The 24,249-nt window shown below is 43.5% G+C and overlaps 1 protein-coding gene and 1 non-coding gene across 4 annotated transcripts in view; both read left to right on the forward strand.

The window, feature by feature from the left end:
- Positions 1-24,249, forward strand: part of RBL1 (RB transcriptional corepressor like 1) — a 75,527-nt gene that overhangs the window by 22,934 nt on the left and 28,344 nt on the right. For all 3 annotated transcript variants that reach the window (XM_089308001.1, XM_002710777.6, XM_051846116.3), the window contains exons 12-16: positions 742-879; positions 6,812-6,976; positions 12,068-12,200; positions 14,698-14,964; positions 17,021-17,232. In XM_089308001.1, coding sequence (XP_089164127.1) covers positions 742-879; positions 6,812-6,976; positions 12,068-12,200; positions 14,698-14,964; positions 17,021-17,232 — 915 coding nt within the window. The remainder of the gene's footprint in view (positions 1-741; positions 880-6,811; positions 6,977-12,067; positions 12,201-14,697; positions 14,965-17,020; positions 17,233-24,249) is intronic.
- On the forward strand, positions 5,708-5,775 carry LOC127491214 (small nucleolar RNA SNORD95). Its single transcript, XR_007919804.3, has one exon. It is a non-coding gene; the product is annotated as a small nucleolar RNA SNORD95 (small nucleolar RNA).

Below are 24,249 nucleotides of genomic sequence, written 5' to 3' on the forward strand. Positions count from 1 at the left end.
TACAAAAGGCAGAGTTAGAGAGAGGGAAAGACAGAAACAGATCTTCGCTGGTTCACTCCCCAAAAAACCACAGAGGCCAGAGCTGGACACATCTGAAGCCAGGAGTTTTCTCCAGGTCACCCACATAGTTTCAGAGGCCCAAGCACTTGGGCCATCCTCTGCTGCTTTCCTAGGCACATAAGCAGGGAACTGATTCAGAAATGGAGCAGCCAGCACTTGAACAGGCACCCATATGGGATGCCAGCGCCATGGGTGGCATCTTTACCTATTACACTACAGCACCGCCCCCAAAACATTAAATCTTAAACTCCATGGTGAAAATGGACTTTATCTTCTCTGTGAATTATTCTTCTCTGGACTTTTTTTCTTAACTGTGACATACTACCTTCTATTTAGTTTTTTGATTAATAAACCCCTATGTTGACAGAACAATTGTCATTTATAAAAAAGAACCAATACTATTGCTTTTTCCTGGATGTGAATATTGACTATTTTGTTATTCATTCAAACTTCAAAGCAGATTGTTGTGTATACCTCATTTAAATAAAATATCTACCACTAAGCAAGATTAAATATTACAAAGAAACTCTTGATCATTTTGAGAAGTGTTAATTTTTACTTCTGGTAATCTGCTATATAAATCTGAATAAGTTACTTTCTACTACTTCTATTCATTCTTTTTAGAATGGCAAGGATTGAAATTGCTGAGAAATATTAAACTGTGGTGTTTCTCTTCCCCAGGTTCTTTTAGAGCAAGATATATTTCATCGTTCCTTGATGGCTTGCTGTTTGGAAATAGTACTGTTTGCCTATAGCTCACCTCGTACTTTTCCTTGGATTATTGAAGTTCTCAATTTGCAGCCATTTTATTTTTACAAGGTGAGATAAGAATGAAGGACTTAAGTGTCCGTTGCGTAAATCCTGTGTTATCTTTTGTTTTTAACTTTATTTATTTTATGTGAAAGACCAGCAGGCAGCTATTTCCCATCTACTGGTTCATTCCTAAATGCTCCCAGCAGCCAGGTCTGGGCCAAAGCAAAAACTCGGAGCCAAGAATTTATTCTGGGTTTCCATGTAGGTGGCAGAGATCCAACTACATGAACCCTCACGAACTGCTCCTAAGGTCTGCCGTCTCAGGAAACTGGAGCTGGGTGTAGAGCTGGACTCCAGCTCAGGCACTCTGCCTGCCCTGTCTCAATGCTGAAGGAATACTATCTTGAAGTTTGTAAATACTGTGAGAGGTATTCTGAAAACAGGTTTTCCTTTTGAGCAGAGTCAGGGACAAAAGAGAGAAGGTGAGAGTATTAAATACATATATATATATATATATTTTTTTTTTTTTTTTTGACAGGCAGAGTTAGACAGTGAGAGAGAGACAGAGAGAAAGGTCTTCCTTTGCCGTTGGTTCACCTCCCAAATGGCTGCTATGGCCGGGGTGCTGCGCCGATCCGAAGCCAGGAGCCAGGTGCTTCCTGGTCTCCCGTGCGGTGCAGGGCCCATGCACTTGGCCATCCTCCACTGCCTTCCTAGGCCACAGCAGAGAGCTGGACTGGAAGAGGAACAACCAGGACAGAATCCAGCACCCCAACCAGAACTAGAACCCCGGGGTGCTGGCGCCACAGGCGGAAGGTTAGCCAAGTGAGCCGCGGCGCCAGCCTAAATACATAATTTAAGGCACAGTTTCAGGCCTTTGACTTTTTTTTTTTTTTTTAAGATTTATTTATTTACTTGAAAGAGTTACACAGAGAGAGAAGGAGAGGCAGAGAGAGAGAGAGGTCTTCCATCTACTGGTTCACTCCCCAGATGGCCACAAGGGCCAGAGCTGTGCCGATCCAAAGCCAAGAGCCAGGAGTTTTTGGTCTCCCATGTGGGGGCAGGAACCCAAGGACTTGAATCATCTGCTACTGCTTTCCCAGGCCATAGCAGAGAGCTGGATTGGAATTGGAGCAACGAGGAATTGACCTGCACCCATATGGGATGCCAGCACTGCAGGTGGCAGCTTTACCTGCTGCACCACGGTGCTGGCCCCTGGCCTATGACTCTTACCATCACTGACTTGCAAATATGACCTGGAAGTATGTACTTAAGTTTTCCATATGTATGAATGGAAATTGTGATCCTGTTAAACAGACTCATGATGAAGAACAAAATTACTTTCTTCCAGGAGAAAATAAAATTGATTATGCTGAGGCCGGCGCCGCGGCTCACTAGGCTAATCCTCCGCCTTGCAGCGCTGGCACACCGGGTTCTAGTCCCGGTCGGGGCACCGGATTCTGTTCCGGTTGCCTCTCTTCCAGGCCAGCTCTCTGCTATGGCCCGGGAATGCAGTGGAGGATGGCCCAAGTGCTTGGGCCCTGCACCCCATGGGAGACCAGGATAAGTACCTGGCTCCTGCCATCGGATCAGCGCGGTATGCCGGCGGAAGCGCGCTGGCCGCGGCGGCCATTGGAGGGTGAACCAATGGCAAAGGAAGACCTTTCTCTCTGTCTCTCTCTCACTATCCACTCTGCCTGTCAAAAAAAAAAAAAAATTGATTATGGTGATATTACCTAGTGTTCAAATTCAATACTGTCGTTACTCGTATGCTTATTGGCATGACTTAGTTAATATTTTGTCATCTGTGGTACTCTCAGACTACTAATGATAGAAAAACTAGCTTTAATAGTTAAATTTGGGGCTCACATTGTGGTATATCAGGTTAAGCCTCCTCCTGCAACACCAGGATTCCCTGTGTGTGCAGATTCAAGACCTGGGTTTTCCATTTCCAATCTAGCTCCCTGCTAATGCACCTGGGAAAACAGTGGAAAATGGCAAAGTCCTTGGGCCACAGAAATCATGTAAGAGACCAGGAAGAAGCTCCAGGCTCCTGGCTTCAGGCTGACCCAGCCCTGGTCATTGGTGGCCATTTGGGGAGTAAACCTTTATTTCTGTTTCTCTCCTCTCTCTGTAATATTGCCTTTCTAATAAATAAAAAATAAATCTTTTTAAAAAGTTAAATTTTCCTGTGTAAATAAGCTTGGGTTGAAGTTGTAGAGAGACCTAGTGGCACAGTGGGTTAAGCATCTGCTTACATGTTAGCATCTCATATTGAACTGCTAATCTGAGTTCCAACAGTTGTTGCTTTCAACCTGGCTTCCTGCTAATTTGCCTGAGAAGGCAGCAGAACACCCAAGTACTTAGTCTGTCTACCTATGTGGGAGACCAGGAGTTCTAGGCTCCTGGCTTCGGCCTGGCCCAGCACTTGCCATTGTAGTCATTTTGGGAGTCAACCACTGGATAGAAGATTTCTCTTGCTGTCTCTCCTCCTTCAGTCATTCTACCTCTCAAATAAATAATTAGTAAATCTTTTTTTTTTTTTAATGGGAATCATGTTCTTTCTCTTTTGCCTTTGAGATAAATAAATAAATCTTTAAAGATGTAGAAAATGCAGAATGGGGCGAGTGCTATGGCACAGCAGGTTAAGTCGTCACCATCTGTAGTCCTGGCATCCCATATGGACACTGGTTTGAGTTCCAACTGCTCTGCTTCTGATCCAGCTTCCTGGTAATATGTCTGGGAAAACAGCAGAAGATGGCCCAAGGCCTTGGGCCCCTGCACCCATGTGGGAAACCCAGAAGAAGCTCCTGGCTCCTAAATTCAGCCTAGGCCAGCCCCAGCCATTGTGGCCATTTGGGGAGTGAACCAGAGGATAGAAGACCTCTCTCTCTCTCTCTCTGTAACTCTGATTTTCCAATAAATAATTAAGTCTTAAAAAAAAAAAGAAAATGCAGATCATTGGAAAGTTTGTGTTTGAATTTTTGACTTTGATTAAAATATTTTTAGGTTTCCTAGGGAAAATTTCATTATAATTACTTTATGTTGATGTATTTATTCATGTTTTCCCATTAGAAAACTTAGTTGTCTGCCATAACCTAATAACAGCTTGGTTTTTTTTATTTTTTAATATTTATTGGAGAGGCAGAGTTACAGACAAAGAAAAGGAGAGACAGAGAGAGATCCTTCATCTGCTGGTTCACTCCCCAATTGGCCACAGTGGCTGGAACTGAGCCAATCACGAGCCAGGAATTTCTTCCAGGTTCCCTGCATGGGTACAGGATCTCAAGCCCTTGGGCCTTCATCCACTGCTTTCCCAAGCCACTAACAGGGAGCATCTAGGACTTGAATTGGCACCCATGTGCAATGCTGGCACTGCAGGTGGTGGCTTAACACTATGCCACAGCACTGCCCCACAATTTTTTTTTATAAAGATTATTTAAGATGGCGCCGCGCCTCAATAGGGTAATCCTCCGCCTTGCGGCGCTGGCACACTGGGTTCTAGTCCCGGTCGGGGCGCCGGATTCTGTCCTGGTTGCCCCTCTTCCAGGCCAGCTCTCTGCTGTGGCCAGGGAGTGCAGTGGAGGATGGCCCAAGTGCTCGGGCCCTACACCCGCAGGGAGACCAGGAGAAGCACCTGGCTCCTGCCTTTGGATCAGCGCGCTGCGCCAGCTGCAGCGCACTGGCCGCGGCGGCCATTGGAGAGTGAACCAACGACAAAGGAGGACCTTTCTCTCTGTTTCTCTCACTGTCTGCTCTGCCTGCCAAAAAAAAAAAAAAGATAGGGCCAGTGCCGCGGCTCAGTAGGGTAATCCTCCGCCTTGCGGCGCCGGCACACCGGGTTCTAGTCCCGGTTGGGGCGCCGGATTCTGTCCTGGTTGCCCCTCTTCCAGACCAGCTCTCTGCTGTGGCCAGGGAGTGCAGTGGAGGATGGCCCAGGTGCTTGGGCCCTGCACCCCATGGGAGACCAGGAAAAGCACCTGGCTCCTGGCTCCTGCCATCGGATCAGCGTGGTGCGCCGGCCACAGCGCGCCGGCCGCGGCGGCCATTGGAGGGTGAACCAACGGCAAAGGAAGACCTTTCTCTCTGTCTCTCTCTCTCACTGTCCACTCTGCCTGTCAAAAAATTTAAAAAAAAAGAAAAAAAAAAGATTATTTATTGGGACCGGCGCTGTGGCATAGTGGTTAAACCACCACCTCCAGTGCCAGCATCGCATATGGGCACCAGTTTGAGTCTTGGCTATTCCACTTCCAGTCCTGCACCCATGTGTGAGGCCCAGACAAAATTCCTGGCTCCTGACTTTGTCTTGGTCCAGCCCTGGCTGTTGCTGCCATTTGGTGAGTGAACCAGTGGATAGAAGAGATGGAGGATGGAGGACTCTCTCTCTGTGTCTCTCCCTCTCTCTCGTTTTGTGTAACTCGGCCTTTCAAATAAAAAAAAAATTCCTTTAAAAAAAAAGATTATTTATTATTTGAAAGGCAGAGATAGTGGGTGGGGACAAAGAGACAGATGTCTTCCATCAACTGATTTAATCCCCAAATGGCTAGAACAGCCACAGTTGAGCCAGGCTGAAGCCAGGATCCAGGAAATCCATGTAGGTCTTCCATGTGCAAGGCAGGGCCCCAAGTACCTGGTCCATCTTTCACTGCCTTCCTAGGCATATTAGCAGGAAACTGGATCAGAAGCAGAATACCTGGGACTCATGCACCAGCTTAACCTGCTTTGCCACAAAGCTGGCCCCCAGTCCCATTATTTCTAACATTGTTAATTTCATTCAAGAAGTAAAATTCCTTTTTTTTTATCTCAAAGATAATACATGCTCATTGAAGAAAATACACAGAAATGTGAATATTCACATCACAATGTAATCTCTATATCGTTAATATAATCACTTAGAGCAGTGATGAGCCCAACATGCCATCTGAGTGTGTGCGTGAAAACCCGGAGACTGTTTCTCAGCTGCTGTCTGGAAATTAATAATAGCAATAATCACTTAATGTTTTTCTATATGTAGTTAGAATCATATATATAAGCAAAGTTACTTTTAAATAATTCAATCTTTTGTGACTTTGTGAAGAATAGCCTAGGAAGGGGCAGTAAATTAGAACTAGAGCTAGACTGGGGGCCCAAGACCTAATATCTCCTGTGGGCTGTAGATCGGTTCTGATCTGTCACTGCCTTTCTTTTTCATTTGTAAAATGAAACATGATGGGGTGGGTGTTGTGTCACAATGGGTTAAGCTGCTGCTTGGGACATCTGTATCTCATATTGGAGTGCTGGTTCCAGTCCCAACGCTTCTGCTTCCAATCCAGCTTTCTGCTAATGCATCCCTGGTGGCAGCAGATGATGGCGCAAGTGCTTGGGTCCCTACCCCTATTTTGGCAAACCAGGATTGAGTTCCTGGCTCCTGGCTTCAGCCTGACTCTGCCCCGGTTGTTGGACCATTTGGGAAGTGAATCAGCAGATGGAACATAACTCCCAACCTGCGCCTCTGTCATGCCGCCTTTCTAATAGATGTAAATAAATAAGCATTAAAATATGTGAAAAGCACACATATATGTGAAAAATCTCTGTCATTCTCTAAATGGCCACAATAACCAGGCTAGGCCGTGCTGAAGCCAGGAGCCTGGAATTCCACCCTTGTTTCCCATTTGAGTGGTAGTGCCCCAAGCACTTGAGCCAACATCTGCTGCCTCTCAGGCTGCGTTAGTAGAAGCTGGATTGGAAGTAGAGGAACCAAGACTTGAACCAGGCACTCCCATATGGAATGCAGCAGCTTAACACGCTGTGCCACAATGCCTGCCCCGGTGAAAGTAATTAAAGACTTTCCAAGCTCCTTTATCTATTAAAAGATTTAGTAGGCCATTGAATTATGGTTTAAACATGTCATATGTTGGCTGCATATTGCAGAGTAAGGCCAAAGCCAGTTATACATGAAAGCCCAGACTTGAAACCGTTGCTTGATACCAAAGTGTCTTCTCCCCTTTCTCCTATCCAGGTTATTGAAGTGGTGATACGCTCAGAGGAAGGGCTCTCGAGGGACATGGTAAAACACCTGAACAGCATTGAAGAACAGATTTTGGAGAGTTTGGCATGGAGTCACAGTTCTGTGCTGTGGGAAGCTCTCCAGGCTTCTGCAAACAAAGTTCCTACCTGTGAAGAAGTGAGTCAGGACAAGGCTGTTAATCCCACCATTTATTCACATAATGGCTCTATCAGCATGTAACCTGCTTACTGTACAATTCACCCATGTAAAGTAAATACTCAGTAGTTTTAGGTATATTCTTAGATACATGCAGCCATCACAGTTTTAGGCCATAACCATCACTTAAGTAAGAAACTCACCCTCTCACTTCGCTAACCTCTTATTTCTCCTTAGTCCTAAACAACTACTGATCTACTTTCTGTCTCTATAGATTTGCCTGTACTGGACAGTTCATGTAAATGGAACTGTGTATATGGTCCTTCGTGACTGGCTTCTTTCACTTAGCATAATGTTTTGTTTTTAAATATTTATTTTATTTAAGAGAGTGATAGTGCTCCCAACTGCTGGTTCATTCCTTAAACGCCTACAATGGCCAGGACTAGACCAGGCCAAAGTTGGGAACTGGGAATTCAATCCAGATTCCTACATGAATGGCAGGGACCTAGGTCCTTGAGCCATCACACTGGGTACACATTAGCAAAAGCCAGAGTTGGGGAGCCAGGGCTTGAACTCAGGTGCTCTAATATGGGTTGCTAACAAATTAACCAGTATCCACCCATGTGGTTTGGCCCAACCTAGCCTTGACTGTTGTGGGCATTTAGGGAATAAACAGTGGATGGGAGATTCCTCTCCCTGTGTATGTGTGTATCTCTCTTGCTCTCTTCCTCTCCTTCCCTTCCTCTCAAATAAAACTAAAGAAAGAAAAAAAATGGAATTCTTTGAATTCACAATACAGAAATGCTATCTAATGCTACTATTTTTGATTCCCCTTTACATCATTGGGGCTTCAGAATTTGTGTCTACAATAATAAATTTTTATGAAATTACTCATCCAAATCTAAGGCACTTCAGTGCAAATTAATTCATTTGCATGAGTTATAACGACTTGTTAGCATGAGTTTCTAGGACTTAACATAACTTGCATTATGTCTAATACTTTCATTGAGGTAGTTTTGAGAGTGATCTTCTAAACAAGATTTGTGCTTCAGCACAAAATGTGGATGTAAGAATAATAAAAGCTTAAAAGTGAAAATTAACCAGCATCTTTTTTTTTAAAGATTTATTTATTTATTTGCTAGTCAGAGTTAGATAGAGAGACAGACAGACAGAGAGAGAGGTCTTCATCCGCTGGTTCACTCCCCAGATGGCCACATGGGCCGGAGCTGGGCCAATCCGAAGCCAGGAGACTGGAGTTTCTTCTGGGTCTCCCACATGGGTGCAGGGGCCCAAGGACCTGGGCCATCTTCCACTGCTTTCCCAGGCCACAGCAGAGAGCTTAACCAGCATCTGAATCACTAGGCCAAATGTCCACTGCAGCGTAGTGCACGGCGATGCCATACTTCATTCATCCCTTCATCAGCAGATAACAATCGAGTTAGTTTAGCCTCTGGCTATTACGAATGATGCTGTAATGAACATTCAGGCACAAGTTTAAAACAGGGCATTTAAAACAAGTAAGTATGTTTTCATTTTTCTTGGGTATGTATCAGAGTATATATAGTTGCTGAGTTATATGGTATATCTTTAACCTTTTGAAGAGCTGTCAAATTGTTTTCTAAAGTGACTATCATTTATTCCCCTCATTAGTGTTTAAAGATTCCAGCATGTCTACATCCTTGCCCGTATTGTTACTGTCTGTCTTTCTGATTGTAGCCATCTTTGTAGGTATGAAGTGCTAAGTCACTTTGGCTTTGGATTGCATTTTCCTAATAACTAATATTGTTGAACATCTTTTCATGTTATTAACCATTTGCCTGTGTTTTTGGAGAAATGCTTTATTCAGATCCTTTGCCTATTTTTAATTTATTTAAATATTGAGTTATAGAAGTAATTTATATATTCTAGATACAGTTTCCATATCAGATACTTGGAAAACTTTTCTCTGATTCTCTAGGTTGAATTTCACTTTCTTTTTTATTTGAGAGGTAGAGTTACAGAGAGAGGGAGAGGAGAGAAACGTCTTCCATCCACTGGTTTACTCTCCAAATGGTTGCAATGGGCGGAGCTGAACCAGTCCTAATCCAGGAGCCTGGTCTCCCATGCTGGTGCAGGCGACCAAGGTCTTAGGCCATCTTCTTCTGCTTTCCCAGGCCATAAGCAAAGAGCTGGATCAGGGGAGGAGCAGCTGGGACACAAACTAGCATCCATATGGGATGCCAGTGCCCCAGGCAGAAGCTTAGCCTACTATGCCATAGCGCTGGCCGCAGAATTTCACTTTCTTAATGATGTGTTTTATCACATAAAATTTGTACTTCTGGTGCAGGCATTTGGCACAGTGGCTAGGCTGCTGATTGGGGCTCCTGCATCTCATGGTAAGAGTGCCTGGGTTTGAGTCCCAGCTCAACTTCCCATTTTAGCTTACTGCAAATAAGCATCTTTGGAGGCAGCAGATGACGGCTCCAGTACTTGGGTTCCTGCCACCAATGTGGAAAACCCAGGCTGAGTTCTGGGCTCCTGGCTTTCACTTGGCCCAGCCGCGGCTGTTGTGGGCATTTTTTTTAAAGATTTATTTATTTAATATTTATTTGAAAGGCAGAATTACAGAGAGAGCTACAGACAGAGAGAGAGGTCTTCCATCTGGTTCACTTACCAAATGGCCACAGTGGCTAGAGCTGAGCCGATCTAAAGCCAGAGCCTGGAGCTTTTACCGGGTCTCCCACTTGGGTGCAGAGGCCCAGGAACTTGGGCCGTCCTCCACTGCTTTCCTAGGCTCATTAGCAGGGAGCTGATTTGGAAGTGGAGTAGCTGGGACTTGAAATAGCTCCCACATGGGATGCCAGTGCTTCAGGCTGGGGCTTTTAACCTGCTGCACCACAGCGCTAGCCCCTGTTGTGGGCATTTAAAACAACTGCTGTTGGTTGGCGCCACAGCTCAATAGGCTAATCCTCCGCCTGCGGCACCAGCACCCCGGGTTCTAGTCCCGGTTGGGGTGCCGGATTCTGTCCCAGTTGCTCCTCTTCCAGTCCAGCTCTCTGCTATGGCCAGGGAGGGCAGTGGAGGATGGCCCAAGTCCTTTGGCCCTGCACCCACAAGGGAGACCAGGAGAAACACCTGGCTCCTGGCTACGGATCAGCGCGGTGCACCAGCCTCAACTCAGCAGCTGCAGCGGCCGTTGGGGGATAAACCAATGGAAAAAGGAAGATCTCTCTCTCTGTCACTGTCTACTCTGCCTGTCAAAAAAATAAATAAATAAACACACCACAACTGCTGTGGACATTTAAAATCAGGGTGAAGTAGTGAATAAAAGATCTCTGTGTATCTCTCTCACCTTTTGTCTCTCTGTGTCTGTCTGCCGTTAAAATAATTAAATTAAAAATAAATAATTTTTTGGATTTTTTCTAATGGGGCCAGCGCTGTGGTGTAGCAGATTCAGCTACTGCCTGTGGTGCTGGCATCCCAAATGGGTGCTGGTTTGAGTCCTGGTTGCTCCACTTCTGATTGAGCTCCCTGCTACTGCACCTGGGAAAGTAGCAGAGGATGGCCCAAATTCTTCGGACCCTGCACTCATGTGGGAGACCCAGAAATAGCTCCTGGATCCTAGCTTTGGATCAGTCCAGCTCCACAATTTGTGACCATTTGGAGAGTGAACCAGCAGGTGGAAGATTCTCTCTGTGTCTCTTCCTCTCTCTCTCTAGCTCTGCCTTTCAAATAAATAACCTTAAAAAAATTTTTTTTTGATGATACCTAATTTATCTGCTTTATACTGCTTGTGCTTTATCCTATCTTATCAAACCATTAATCGTATTATTATAAATATTCTAATCAACAGTTTTCATTAGTGGTATTTAGAATTTAAAAATGAAGTTTTTGGTACAGATGCTGTGGTGCAGTGAGTAATGCCACCACTTGAAATGCCCACATTCCCTATCAAAGTGCTGATTCAAGTCCCGGGGCTTTGCTTCCAGTCCTCCTCCCTACTGATGCACCTGGGAAGTAGAGAATGATGGCCCAAGTACTTGAGGCCCTGCCACACATGTGGGAAACCCAGAGGGAGTTCTTGGCTTCTGGCTTCAGACTGGCCTAGCCCTGGTTGTTGGGGCCACTTTGGGAGTAAACCAACTCTCTCTCTCTCTCTCTCTCTCTCTCTCTCTCTTTCTCTCTCTTTCCATCTCTGTCACTCTGCCTTCAAAATAAATAAATCAGTCTTTAAAAAATATCAAGTTTGCCGGCGCCGTGGCTCAATAGGCTAATCCTCCACCTTGCGGTGCCGGCACACCGGGTTCTAGTCCCGGTCGGGGCGCCGGATTCTGTCCCGGTTGCCCCTCTTCCAGGCCAGCTCTCTGCTATGGCCAGGGAGTGCAGTGGAGGATGGCCCAGGTGCTTGGGCCCTGCACCCCATGGGAGACCAGGAAAAAGCACCTGGATCCTGGCTCCTGCCATCGGATCAGCGCGGTGCGCCGGCTGCAGCGGCGGCCATTGGAGGGTGAACCAACGGCAAAGGAAGACCTTTCTCTCTCTGTCTCTCTCTCTCACTGTCCACTCTGCCTGCCAAAAAAAAAAAAAAAAAAAAAAAAAAAAAAAAAAATTAAAAAAAAAAAAAATATCAAGTTTTGGGCTTGCGCTGTGATGTAGTGGATAAAGCTGCCACCTGCAGTACCAGCATATCATACAGACGCCAGTTCAAGTCCCAGCTGCTCCATTTCCAATCCATCTCTCTGCTATGGCCTGGGAAAGCAGTACAAGATGGGCCAAGTCCTTGGGCCCCTATACCTGCAGGGGAGACCCAGAAGAAGCTCCTGGCTCCTGGCTTCAGATTGACACAGTTCCAACCATTGCAGCCATTTGGGGAGTGAACCAACGGATGGAAGACCTCCTTCCCTCTATCTGCCTCTGCCTCTCTCTAACTCTGCCCTTCAAATAAAATAAGTAAATCTTTGAAAAAGATACAAAAAGAGCCACAATTAAACATTTTATGCAATCAGTTACATTCATGTTTTGTTAAGAAGAAGAAGAAAAGGGCAATAAAGTAGAAAACGTTAAGAAATTGTTTTCTAAGTTTTAATTGGTTTTTTATCGGAATTTTTAAAAATAGGCTTTTGTTTTCTGCAGGTTATATTCCCAAATAACTTTGAAACAGGAAATTGTGGCAATGTTCAGGGACATCTTCCCATGATACCAATGTCTCCTATAATGCATCCAAGAGTCAAGGAGGTTCGGACTGATAGTGGGAATCTTCGAAGAGGTATGTTCAAAATTGGTAAGATGAAAAACTAATTTTCAGAGAAAATTTCATGTCTTAGTAACATATTTTTTTCATTTTTATTTATTTGTATTTGAAAAGCAGAGAGACAGATAGATCTCCCGTCTGCTGGTTCACTCCCCATATGCCTGCAACAGGCCTAGCTAGGCCAGTCCAAATCTGGGAGCCAAGAACTCAGTCTACTTCTGTCATGTGGGTGGCAAAGAATCAACTCCTTGAGCCATCACCTACTGCCTCTCTGGGTACACATTAGAAAGCTGCCTCTGCCTTCTGTAACTCTGCCTTTCAAATAATAAATAAATAAGTCTTAAAAAAAAAACTGGATCAGAAGCAGAGTACCTGGGACTCAATCAGAAGCAGTGTCTTAACCCACTGTGCCACAGTGCTAGTCCTAGTGTAATCAATTTTAAATTCAGTTATTGTGGAAATGGTATTTTGGCCTCTTTTTTTTTTAAGATTCATTTATTTATGTGAAAGGCAGAGTGAAAGGAAGAGACAGAAGAGAGCTTCCATTTGCTGGTTTAGTCCCAAAATGGCCATATTGACCAGAGCTGAGCCAAGGCCAGAAGCCTAGAACTCCACCTAGGTCTCCCAAGTCAGTGACAGGGTCTCAAGTACATCTTCCTCTGCTTTCCTAGGCACATGAGCAAGGAGTTGGGTCAGAAGTGGAACAGCTGGGACTTGAACTGGTGCCCATATCAGATGCCAGTTTTGTAGGCATTGGCTTAAGCTGCTATACCACAAGGCTGGACTTAATGAACTCAACAACCTTTCCTCAATGTTAATGGAAAATTATTTTAACTAAGTTAATACTTTTCCTGATTGACAAAGTTATGTTCTTCTTTTATTTACATATGTCTCTATAGAGAGGTAAATATTTTGAGAGCTGGATCGAAAGTGGAGCAGCCAGATCTCAAACCGGTGCCCATATGGGATGCCGGCACTTCAGGTGGCAGTCCTACACCCTATGCCAAAGCGCTGGCCCCAACAGGATTAATTTTTTAAAATGTATTTATTGATGTATTTGAAAGGCAGGGAGACAGAAAGCTCCTTTCCACTGGTTGCCTCCCCAAATGCCCATAACTACTGAGGTTGAGCCAGGCCAGAGTCAAGAGCCAGGAACACATCCAGTTCACCCACGTGGGTGGCAGAAATCAGTTACTTGAGCTATAATTGCTGCCTTTAAAGGCCTTGGTTGTCAGGAAGCTGGAGTCGGGCCAGAGCCTGAGATCGAACCCAGGTATTCTGATATGGAATGTGAGTATTCTAACAGCTAGACTCAGTCCCCATTCCTGCCAGAGGTAATTTTTATACCATTTAAGTATGTTTTGAAAATAGGTTAATAACAAATTATCTAGTGAATATAAAATCAGTAGTGAAATGCTTTCACTTTAGAAACATTATTTATGTACCTGAAAGAAACAGTTAAGGGAAGTGGGAAGAATTGTGGGAAAAGATACAGGGTTGTAAGGGGCTAGAGAACGTGTGAACCTAGTGGGAAAGGAGTGGAAAGCAGCAGGTCCTCAGACAGAGGGAGGAGAGGTGTCATCCATAACCTTTATTTTTGTTTTGATCAACACATGGTTGCCACCCCTTAGATTAAGGCAAGTTAAGCAGAGTGTCACTTTATTCACGCTTGTTCCTTCTGATAGACTTAGCAAAGATGGTTCTGTGTCCACTAAATCAGAAAGCCACAGCCATTGCCTAAAAGTGGTTAGAGTGCAGAGCTTCTTTTTTCTTTTTCTTTTTTTTTTAAAGGTTTATTTATTTATTATTTGAAAAGCAAAGTTTCACAGAGAGGCAGAGGCAGAGAGAGAGAGAGAGAGAGAGAAGTCTTCCATCTACTGGTTCACTCCTCAAATGGCCGCAGTGGCTGGAGCTGGGCCGATCCAAAACCAGGAGCCAGGAGCTTCTGCCAGGTCTGCCACGCAGGTTCAGGTTCCCAAGCACTTGGGCCATCTTGTACTGCTTTCCCAGGCCATAGCAGAAAGCTGGATGGGAAGTGGAGCAGCCGGGACTCAAACTCATGCCCATATAGAATGCCGGCACTGCAGGTGGTGGCTTTACCCGTTACACCACAGCGCCAGGCCCAGAGTGCAGATTTTCTGAAGGAGGCAAAATTGTGGCCCAAATCACTGAATTTTGAGCTTACTTCCTTCCTCAGGTGCTATTTAACATGTAATTGAGAGATAGAAGCTAATTAGACATCAATTTAGTTTTCATATTATTCTACTTCCCATCTTTTTTATTTTTCATGCTTTGTTCTTTCAGTATAGGCAGAGGTTCCAGAACCAAGGAATATTAGACATCATAATTTTCATATTTTATTGTCATGACTTATTTCATGCCTCTATTTGATATTCCATGAGGACACAGGCCATATTATTCAATGCTAGGTCCCTAGCATGTAGCATATGAATGAGTATGTACATGTATTTTAGAATGCATTCTGTTTTAAATTTATTTTTCTCTTTATTAGATATGCAACCATTGTCTCCGATTTCTGTCCACGAACGCTACAGTTCTCCTGCTGCAGGGAGTGCTAAGAGACGACTTTTTGGAGATGACTCCCCAAAGGAAATCCTTATGGATAAGATCCTAACAGAAGGAACCAAACTGAAAATTGCTCCTTCTTCAAGCATTACAGCTGAAAACATATCTATTTCCCCGGGACAGACTCTTCTGACAATGGCCACAGCCACAGGAACAGGCACAATAGCACATAAAGTTACAATTCCAATGCATGGTAACATTTTAATGCATTTATTTCACATATTTTTGAATTTGGATAAAAATTTCCCAGATGTCTTATTGGATTGGATCATGTGGTGTTATTTTTTCTTGAACCTATACTTTTTCTTGTTTTATTTTTTAAAATTAGAGCAGTTTTAGATTCACAGCAAAAGTTGAGAAGAGGATACAGAGATTTCTTATATACTCCTGTCACCTCTCCCCCAGACATACACACAGCCCACTGCATCATCAATATCCCATATCAGAGTTGTACATTTATTGTAATTGATTAACCTATAATGATACCTCAGAGCCCAATACCCATGGTTTATATTAGGGATCACTTTTTTTTTAGATTATTTCTTTATCTGTTTATTTATTTATTTTAGAGGTAGAGTTACAGAGACAGAGAAAAAGGTCTTCCGTCCACTGTTTCACTCCCTAAATGTCCGCAGCTGTTGGAGCTGGACCGATCTGAAGCCAAGAGCTTCTTTCGGGTCTCCCATGTGGGTGCAGGGGCCCAAGCACTTGGACCATCTTCTGCTGCTTTCCCAGGCTATAGCAGAGAGCTGGATCGGAAGAGGAGCACCTGGGACACAAACCAGCAGCACAGATGGAGGCTTAACCTCCTATACCATAGCAGCATCACCAAGGATCATTTTTTCTGTTATTCTTTTATAAATTGCACATTTTATGAATGTGTAATTATGTATTTCTACGATTATAGTATCATACAGAGTTCACTGCCCCCAAAATCCTTCTTACTCTGCATTTTGTTTTGAGCCTATACTGTTTTGAGAGTTTTTCATTTTGTAAATGTATAACCTTCTTTGGTAGGATTTATTTTCTCATTTGCGCTTTCCAAATGAGAGTGTTGAGCAAGAATTTTCTAGTTTTAAAACGACATTGGCTGGCGCGACAGCTCACTTGGCTAATCCCCCGCCTGCAGCGCCAGCTCCCCGGGTTCTAGTCCCAGTTGGGGTGCTGGTTCTGTCCTGGTTGCTCCTTTTCCAGTCCAACTCTCTGCTGTAGCCTGGGAATGCAGTGGAGGATGGCCCAAGTGCTTGGGCCCTGCACCCGCATGGGAGACCAGGAGAACCACCTGGCTCCTGGCTTCGGATCGGCGCAGCGCGCTGGCTGTAGTGGCCATTTGGGGGGTGAACCAACGGAAAAAGGAAGACGTTTCTCTCTGTTTCTCTTTCTCACTGTCTAACTCTGCCTGTCAAAAAAAAAAAAAAAAAATCCAACAAATGACATTTATTTATTTGAAAAGCAGAGTGGCAGATTTTCCATCTGCTGGTTTGTTTCCCAGGGGCCCTTCACAGGCAAGGCTGGAGCATCCTGAATGCAGAAACGTATAACAGCATTCTGGTCTCCCACATGAGTAGCAGGGACCCAAGCACTTTGGCCGTGATCTGCTGTCTTCCCAGGCACATTAACAGGAAGCTGGATCACAAGCAGAGTAGCCATCACTCCAATCAGCCTTCCAGTATGGGATCACAAGCAGCTTAACCCACCAGAAACTAATGCCTACCCCAAAAATTTTGTGTTTTGATTAAAAATATTTTTATTGCTCATAACAAAACAATTTGCTTTTTGAAAGATAAATTAAATTACAGGGCTGGGCTTTGTGGCACAGTGGGTTAAGCTGCCACCTACAATACTGGCATCCCATATGAGCAGCAAATAGAGTCCTGGCTGCTCCACTTCCAGTCCAGCTTTCTGCTAATTCAACTGAGAAAACAGCAGAAGACAGTCCAAATGCTTGAACCCCTGTCATCCCCATGAGGGACCCAGATCAAGTTCTAAACTCCTGATTTCTGCCTGCCTATTGCCCGCCATTTAGGGAGAGAACCAGTGCATACAAGGTCTAACTATAAAAATATCAAAAAAGTATTCCTATTTCATGGAAGAAACAGAAAACAAGAATTCAGTCATTCAGTTACTATTTTGTAGCCTTCCTCTTTACTTACATACAGAGATGTGTGTGTGTGTGTGTGTGTGTGTATATTGATAACCAGGACACATGCAGCTTATTTCTAAAACAGAACTCTTGCTTGTACATTCAGGTATTGCAAATGATGCTGGTGAGATCACACTGATACCTATTTCCATGAACACAACTCAGGAGTCCACAGTTGAGAGTCCTGTGTCGCTTACTGCTCAGTCGTTAATTGGTGCTTCTCCAAAACAGAGCCATCTAACTAAAGCCCAAGAAGTGCCTCTGGCTGGAATGAGCAAGCCAAAGAGAACTGGGTCCTTAGCACTGTTTTACAGAAAGGTATGTGTTTTTATACTGTCTTTAAACAGCTCAATCACTGCCAGAGAGATTGAGTAACATAGAACAGGTTTGGTCCTTTTTTTCTCTTTTGTAAGATAATACATAGCATAAAATTTACTATTTTAACCTCTTATTAAGTGTCCAATGGCATTAAATAGATTCCTCATTGTTATGTAGCCATCAACACTATCGATCTTCAGAACCTTTCATCTTCCCATTTTGAAATTCCGCACCCATTAAATAGTAATCCCCCATTCTTCCTTCTACCAGCTCCAGGCAAACACTGTTCTACTCCTGTTTGTATGAGTTTGACTACTTGAGTTACCTCATAGGAGTGAAATCACAATATTTGTTCGTTTTTTTGTGTCTTGCTTACTTCACTTACCATGTCTTCTAGGTTCATCTATGTCATGACATGTGTCAGGATTCTCCCCCCCTTTTAAAGATTTATTTTTATTTATTTGAAAGAGTTACAGAGAGAGGTAGAGACAGAGAGAGGTCTTCTATCCACTGGTTCACTCCCCAGTTGGCTGCAACAGCCAGCAGAGCTGCGCTAACCCAAAGCCAGGAGCCAGGAGCTTCCTCCAGGTCTCCCACGTGGGTGCAGGGGCCCAAGAACTTGGGCCATCTTCTGCTTTTCCAGGCCATAGCAGAGAGCCAGATCAGAAGTGGAGCAGCTGAGACTCGAACTGGTGCCCATATGAGATGCCAGCACCCTAGGCAATGGCTTTACCCGCTATACCACAGTGCCGGCCCCTGGGGCTGAGCCAGGCTAAATTTAAAAGTGTTAAAATTTTAGTTCTTACAGGTAGGTCCATTTTGAGTTAATTTTTTTAAGACTTATTTATTTGAGGGAGAGAAATCGATCTCCATGTGCTGGTTTACTCCCCAAAAGGACACAACTTCCGGAGCTGGGCTGTTCTGAAGACAGGGGCTGGGAGCTTCTTTCTGATCTCCCACATGGGCGAAGGGGCCACAGGACTTGGGCCATCACCACTGCTTTCTCAGGCACACTAGTAGGGAGCTGGATCAGAAGCAGAGTAGCCAGGACTTGAACTGGTAACTATATGGGATGCTGGTACTGCAGCAACCTGCCATGCCTAAGCATCGGCCCCTTGAGTTAATTTTTATGTTGTATTCCATATGGGTCTCTTTCCCTAACTTTGCAAATGGATAGCCAGTTTTCTCAGCACCATTTGTTGAAAAGACTGTCCTTTTCCTATTGAATGAATGATCCTAGAATTCTTGTTGAAAATCTTTTCATCATACATATGAGGTTTCATTTCTGGGCCTTTTTATTCTATTCGTTCTATACATACATCTGTCTTATGCCAGTACCACCCTGTTTTGATCACCAAAGCTTTATAAAAAATTTTTAAATCAGGAAGTGTGATACCTCCAATTTTTTTTTCAAGATTGTTTTGGCTATTCAGGGTTTCTTGGGATTCCACGTGAGTGTTAGGATATTTTTCTGCAAAATCATTGCTGGGATTTTGATAGAGATTGCATTGAATGTGTAGATTGGTTTTGGTAACATTGGCATCTTAAAATCTAGTCTGTGAGTATGCAGTGTCTTTCCATTTACTTGTGTTTCCTTTAATTTCTTTTACCAACATTTTGTAATTTTCAGTTTATAAGAAGGACGTTTGCAAGAAACGTCCCTAGTTTATTCATAAATATTCTCTTAGATGCTATCATAAATGGAATTGTTTTCTTAATTTCATTCTTAAGCTGTTCATTGTTACTGTATAGGAACACAGATGTTGTTTGTGTACTGATTTTGATTCCTGCAACTCTGTTGAATTCATATATTTATTTTACCATGTTTTATGAGCTCTTGAGAGATTTCGGGTTTGTTTCTTTTTCCTGCCTTAATTGCTCTTATTAGGACTTTACTATGTTGAATAGAAGTGATGAGAGGGGTCGATGCTGTGGAGTAGTGGGTAAAGCTGCTGCCTGCAGTGATGGCATCCCATGTGGTGCCCAGTTCAACTCCTGGCTGCTCCATTTCTGATCTAGCTCTGCTAATATGCATGAGAAAGCAGCGGAGGATGGCCCAAGTACTTGGGCCCCTGCATCCACATGGGAGACCCACAAGAAGCTCTTGGCTCCTGGCTTCAACATGACCCAACCCTAGCTATTGCAGCCATTTGGGGAGTGAACCAGTGAATGGAAAAACTCTCTCTATCTCTCTTCCTCTTTAACTGTGACTTCCTTTTTTTTTTTTTTTTTTTTTAAAAGATGTATTTATTTATTTGAAGGCAGAGTTAACAGAGAGGCAGAGAGGTCTTCCATCCACTGGTTCACTCTCCGAAGTCAGGAGCCAGGAGCTTCTTCCAAGTCTCCCACTTGGGTGCAGGGGCCCAAGGACTTGAGCCATCTTCTACTGCTTTCCGAGGCCATAGCAGAGAACTGGATCAGAATTGGAGCAGCCGGGACTCAAACTGGCGCCCATACGGAATGCCCGCACTGCAGGTGGCAGCTTTATCTGCTATGCCACAGCACCGGGCCTGTGACTTTGAAATAAATAAATACATCTTACCAAAAAACAAACAAACAAACAAAAAACAGATGAGAAAGCAAGCACCCTTTTCTTGTTCCTGATCTTAGAAGAAAAGATTTCAGTCTTTCATTTTTAAAATATTAGCTATGTCTTCATATATATCCTTTATTATCACGAGGCAGTTTCCTTCTGTTCCTAGCTTGATGAATGTTTTTATCGTGAAAGAGTGTTGACTTGTGAAATGCTTTTTCTCTATCACTTGAAATGATTATGTAGGTTTTCTTTCCTTCTTCTGTTATTACAGTGTATTAAAGAGATTAATTGTTCCTTTCCTAAATTATCTTTACCCTCTAGCAATAAATTCTGCTTGGTCAGGGAGTATAATAATCTTAATATGCTCTTGAATTTGGTGTGCTAGTATTATTTTTTAGAAAGCTTTTGGGGCCGGTGCCGAAGCGCACTAGGTTAATCCTCCGCCTGCGGCACTGGCATCCCATATAGGCGCCAGTTCTAGTCCCAGTTGCTCCTCTTCCAATCCAGCTCTGCTGTAGCCTGAGATAGCAGTGGGGGGTGGCCCAAAGTGCTTGGGTCCCTGCACCTCATGGGAGACCAGGAGGAAACTCCTGGCTCCTGCCTTCATATTGGCACAGCTCCGGCTGTTGCGGCCATTTGGAGAGTGAACCAATGGAAGGAAGACCTTTCTCTCTGTCTCTCTCTCTCTCACTGTCTGTAACTCTACCTGTCAAATAAATAAATAATCTTCACAAAAGAAAGCTTTTATTTAATAAATACAGATTTCACAGGTACAGCTTTAGGAATATAGTGGTGCTAGTGCTGTTTTTTTTTTTAAGATTTATTTATTTATTTGAAAGAGTTATAGAGAGAGGGAGAGAGAGATCTCCTATCCACTGATCGATTACTTAGATGGCCGCAAAGGCCTGGGCTGGGCCAGGCCAAAGTCAGGAGTCAGGAGCTTCACCCAGGTCTCCCAAGTGGATGCAGGGGCCCAAGCACTTGGGCTATCTTCTGCTGCTTTCCCAGGTGCGTTAGCAAGGAGCTGAACTGGAAGTGGAGCCACTGGGTCTTGAACTGGCACCCATATGGGATGCTGACACTGCAGGCAGTGGCTTTAGTCTACTACACCACAGCGCCAGCCCCTCCCATAATGTTTTAAGTTCTATTTTTTTCCTCCGTGCTAAATAACTCTAAATTTATACTCAGTCATGTTTTTCTCTTTTCTTTTGTGACTTGCTGTCATAGAACATCTTACCCAGAGTCTAAATTTGGCAGTTGTTTGTTAAGATAAAATGTGAAGATTATTTTCTGTTCAACCCTACCTCTTTGAGATTACCTCTAAAATGTGATCTTGGGCACAATGGTCATTTGTTTATTTATGAGGTTTAAGTTTAACTGTGAAAACAGTATCACTTACTTAAACAAGATAGAAATATATTTTTCTCATGTAAAGTATGTGTTGTTAGTCTGGGACTTCTATGGTTACCACTGTCACTACAAACCCAGATTGCTACTATAGATGTTTGGTTATCCTCAGTAGGTTTCTAACTGACCAAGATAACTGCTCTACTCTGGATACATCTGTATTCTAGCCAGCAGAAAGAAGAGCACCCCTCACTCTTAGAATCCGCTCCACAAGTTGTATACACCAGGCAGCTTGTTTCACTTAGTTGTAGAGCCACTCTAGAATTTTTCAAGAAACAAGTGTGTTTTTTTACAGGAAGTCAGTACTAAATATCTAGAGTTTCATTATTGCAAAAGAGACCAGATATTGGAAGACAGCCTACTTTCTACAGCTATTCTTTTTCTTCCATTGCTTTTAACTATAACATTTCTTTTCCTCACATTTATGAGCTGGAGATAGTAATTTTCCAAGGAATTTTAGTTTGTAAGAAAGCTCTTCTTGGAAATAGTCCCTGGAAGTATAAACAAAACGTATAAAAGCAGGGCTGCTTTGATCGGGGAACAAGTCTGTGCTTTCCCCACCTTTCATTGCCTTCTCTCCTTATCTCAATCCCCAGCCACCACTTGTGACTACTTAAGGTCTGTTTAAAATGCAGGACGCTAAGAGTGAGCGTTGCATGGAACAGTTAAGACACCCTTTGGATGACTAAATCCCCTACTGGTGGGCCTGGATTAAAGTTTGTGCTGCTGGAGCCCATGTTACGGCACAGCAGTGGTGGCTGCACCCCATATGGGTGCCATTTTGAGTCCTGGCTGCTGCACTTCCTGTTTGGCTCCCTACTGATGTGCCTGGGAAAGCAGTGGAGATGGCCCAAGTAGTTGGGTCTCTGTATCCACATAGGAGACCTGGGTGAAGTCCCAGGCCCCTGGCCTCCTCCGCCTGGCCCAGCTACAGTCATTGTGGCCATTTTGGGAGTGAAGCAGTGGAGGAAAGATCTCTGTCTCTTCCTTTCCATTTCTAACTCTGCGTGTTGAATAAATAAATAAATCTTAAAAAAAAACAAAACAAAAACAAACAAACAAACAAAAAAAAACCAAACTTGCCCTGCCATGTTGCTTTAAAACCCAGCTTCCCAATAATGCACACCCTAAGAAACCAGATGGTAGCCCAGGTACCTGGGTTCAAGCCACTGTGTGGGAGACCCAGATTGAGTTCCACACTCCTGGCTTCAACCCAGCCCTGCCCCAGCTGTGGCAGGATTTAGGAAGTAAACCAACAGATAGAAGTCCTATCTTTTAATTAATTTACTTAAAGGAGCTACCTATAACTAAAATAAGACAAAGCTCCAAAAGGGAGCATTTTCCCTATTCATTTCCAAGTTTTAATTTTCACAATGACAAATTACTGCCTCTAATCATGAATCTAAGATTGACAAAAATAAGACTTTGTGAATTCCTAATTTTGAGTTTATAAAAAAATATTTATTTTTGTTATTTGAAAGGCAGACAGAGACAGAAAAATGTTCCATATGTTGATTCACTCCCCAAATGCCTGTAACTGCTGGGCTGAAGACAGGACTCTGGAACTCAATCTAGGTCTTCTTTGTGGGTATCAGGGAACCAATCACTTAAACCATCAACTGTTGCCTCCCGAAGTGTATATTATAGCAGGAAGCTGGAATTGAAAGCAGAGCTGAGACTTGAACCCAGGCATTCTGATAAGGGATGTAAGCATTCCAAGAGGCATCCTAACCACTGTTGCAAATTCCCACCCAGAATATAACTTGGGCTTTTTCTTTGATTTAATTATATCCTGCTCTGGACATATTATGAGCTAGAAAATACTATATGCTAAAAGAAAATGGAAATGTTTGACTCCATAGTAAATTTTAAATACCCGTTGCTTAAGTAAATTGCATCTATTATCCAGCTGAACTCAGTGTGATACTGGTATTCTATGCCTGAACAGAATTTACTGTGACTTTTTTGTTGAAATCAAAAAGCCTTCCAGGGGCTGCTCTTTGTGTTACTGGCATCCCATACAGGCGTTCAAGTGCCAGCTGTTCCATTTTAAACTCAGCGTCCTGCTAATGCAACTGGGAAAGCAGCAGATGATGGCCTAGATCCTTGGGCCTCTGCCACCTATGTGAGAGATCTGGATGGGATTCTTAGCACCTGGCTGTGGCATGTTCCAGTCCTGGCTGTTGTGGCCATTTGGGAAATGAACCTACTGGATGGCAGATCTCTCCCATTCTCTGTGTCGCTCTGCTTTACAAAAAGTGAATCCTGAAAGGTGGGTGGGGGGTGGGGGTGGGGGAGACAGAAATCAAAAGCCTTCCAATGTGTATGCCATAAGGCATTAAATCAGCTCTGTCAAAAATACTTAATCAGGTATTACTCAGTTCTGTGTTATTTTTAATTCTAGCTGGGACCATATATGTTACCTTCTCCTGTCATCAATATAAAGTTCTAGCATCTTTCTTTCTACTCTGATCCCACTGGTTATCATTTCTTTTGTGTCCAGGTGGACCAGAAACAATGGGATAGAATGCAGAAATTAATTTTCTATGAAATGAATCATTAATACCATGAGTCAGTCATTTGTCTTTATATCAGATTAGTCTATTGAATAGTTTAAATTAGTTTTTCAGCTCAGTGTGTGAATTTTTATTGTCTGCTAAAGATAATTTTGTGTAAGGGATGCCTTTCCTTCTTTTTATTTTTTCTTTTTCCCTGAACATTTAAAATTTTTAGATTTATTTATGTTTTTGTTAGAGTTCACTGGTTCACTCTCCAAATGACAACAATGGCCAGGGCTGGTCCAGGCCAAAGCCATGAGCCAAGAATTTCTTCTAGGTCTCCACTGTGGGTACAAGAGCCCAAGTGTTTGGGCCATCTTCCTCTTTCTCAGGCACATTAGCAGGGAGCTGGAATGTAAGTGGAGCAGCTGGGACTTGAACTGGCACCAGTATGAGATGATGCCATTGCATGGGAGGAAGCAACTTAACCTACTACACAACAATCCCACCAACATTGAAATTTAATGACTTTGAACAGAATAATCTGGCTTAGAAATAAAATGACACATCAGGATT

The sequence above is a fragment of the Oryctolagus cuniculus genome, chromosome 11 (genome assembly GCF_051225735.1).
Source record: "Oryctolagus cuniculus isolate XC-2025 breed Fujian yellow rabbit chromosome 11, ASM5122573v1, whole genome shotgun sequence".
NCBI classification, from domain to species: Eukaryota; Metazoa; Chordata; class Mammalia; order Lagomorpha; family Leporidae; genus Oryctolagus; species Oryctolagus cuniculus.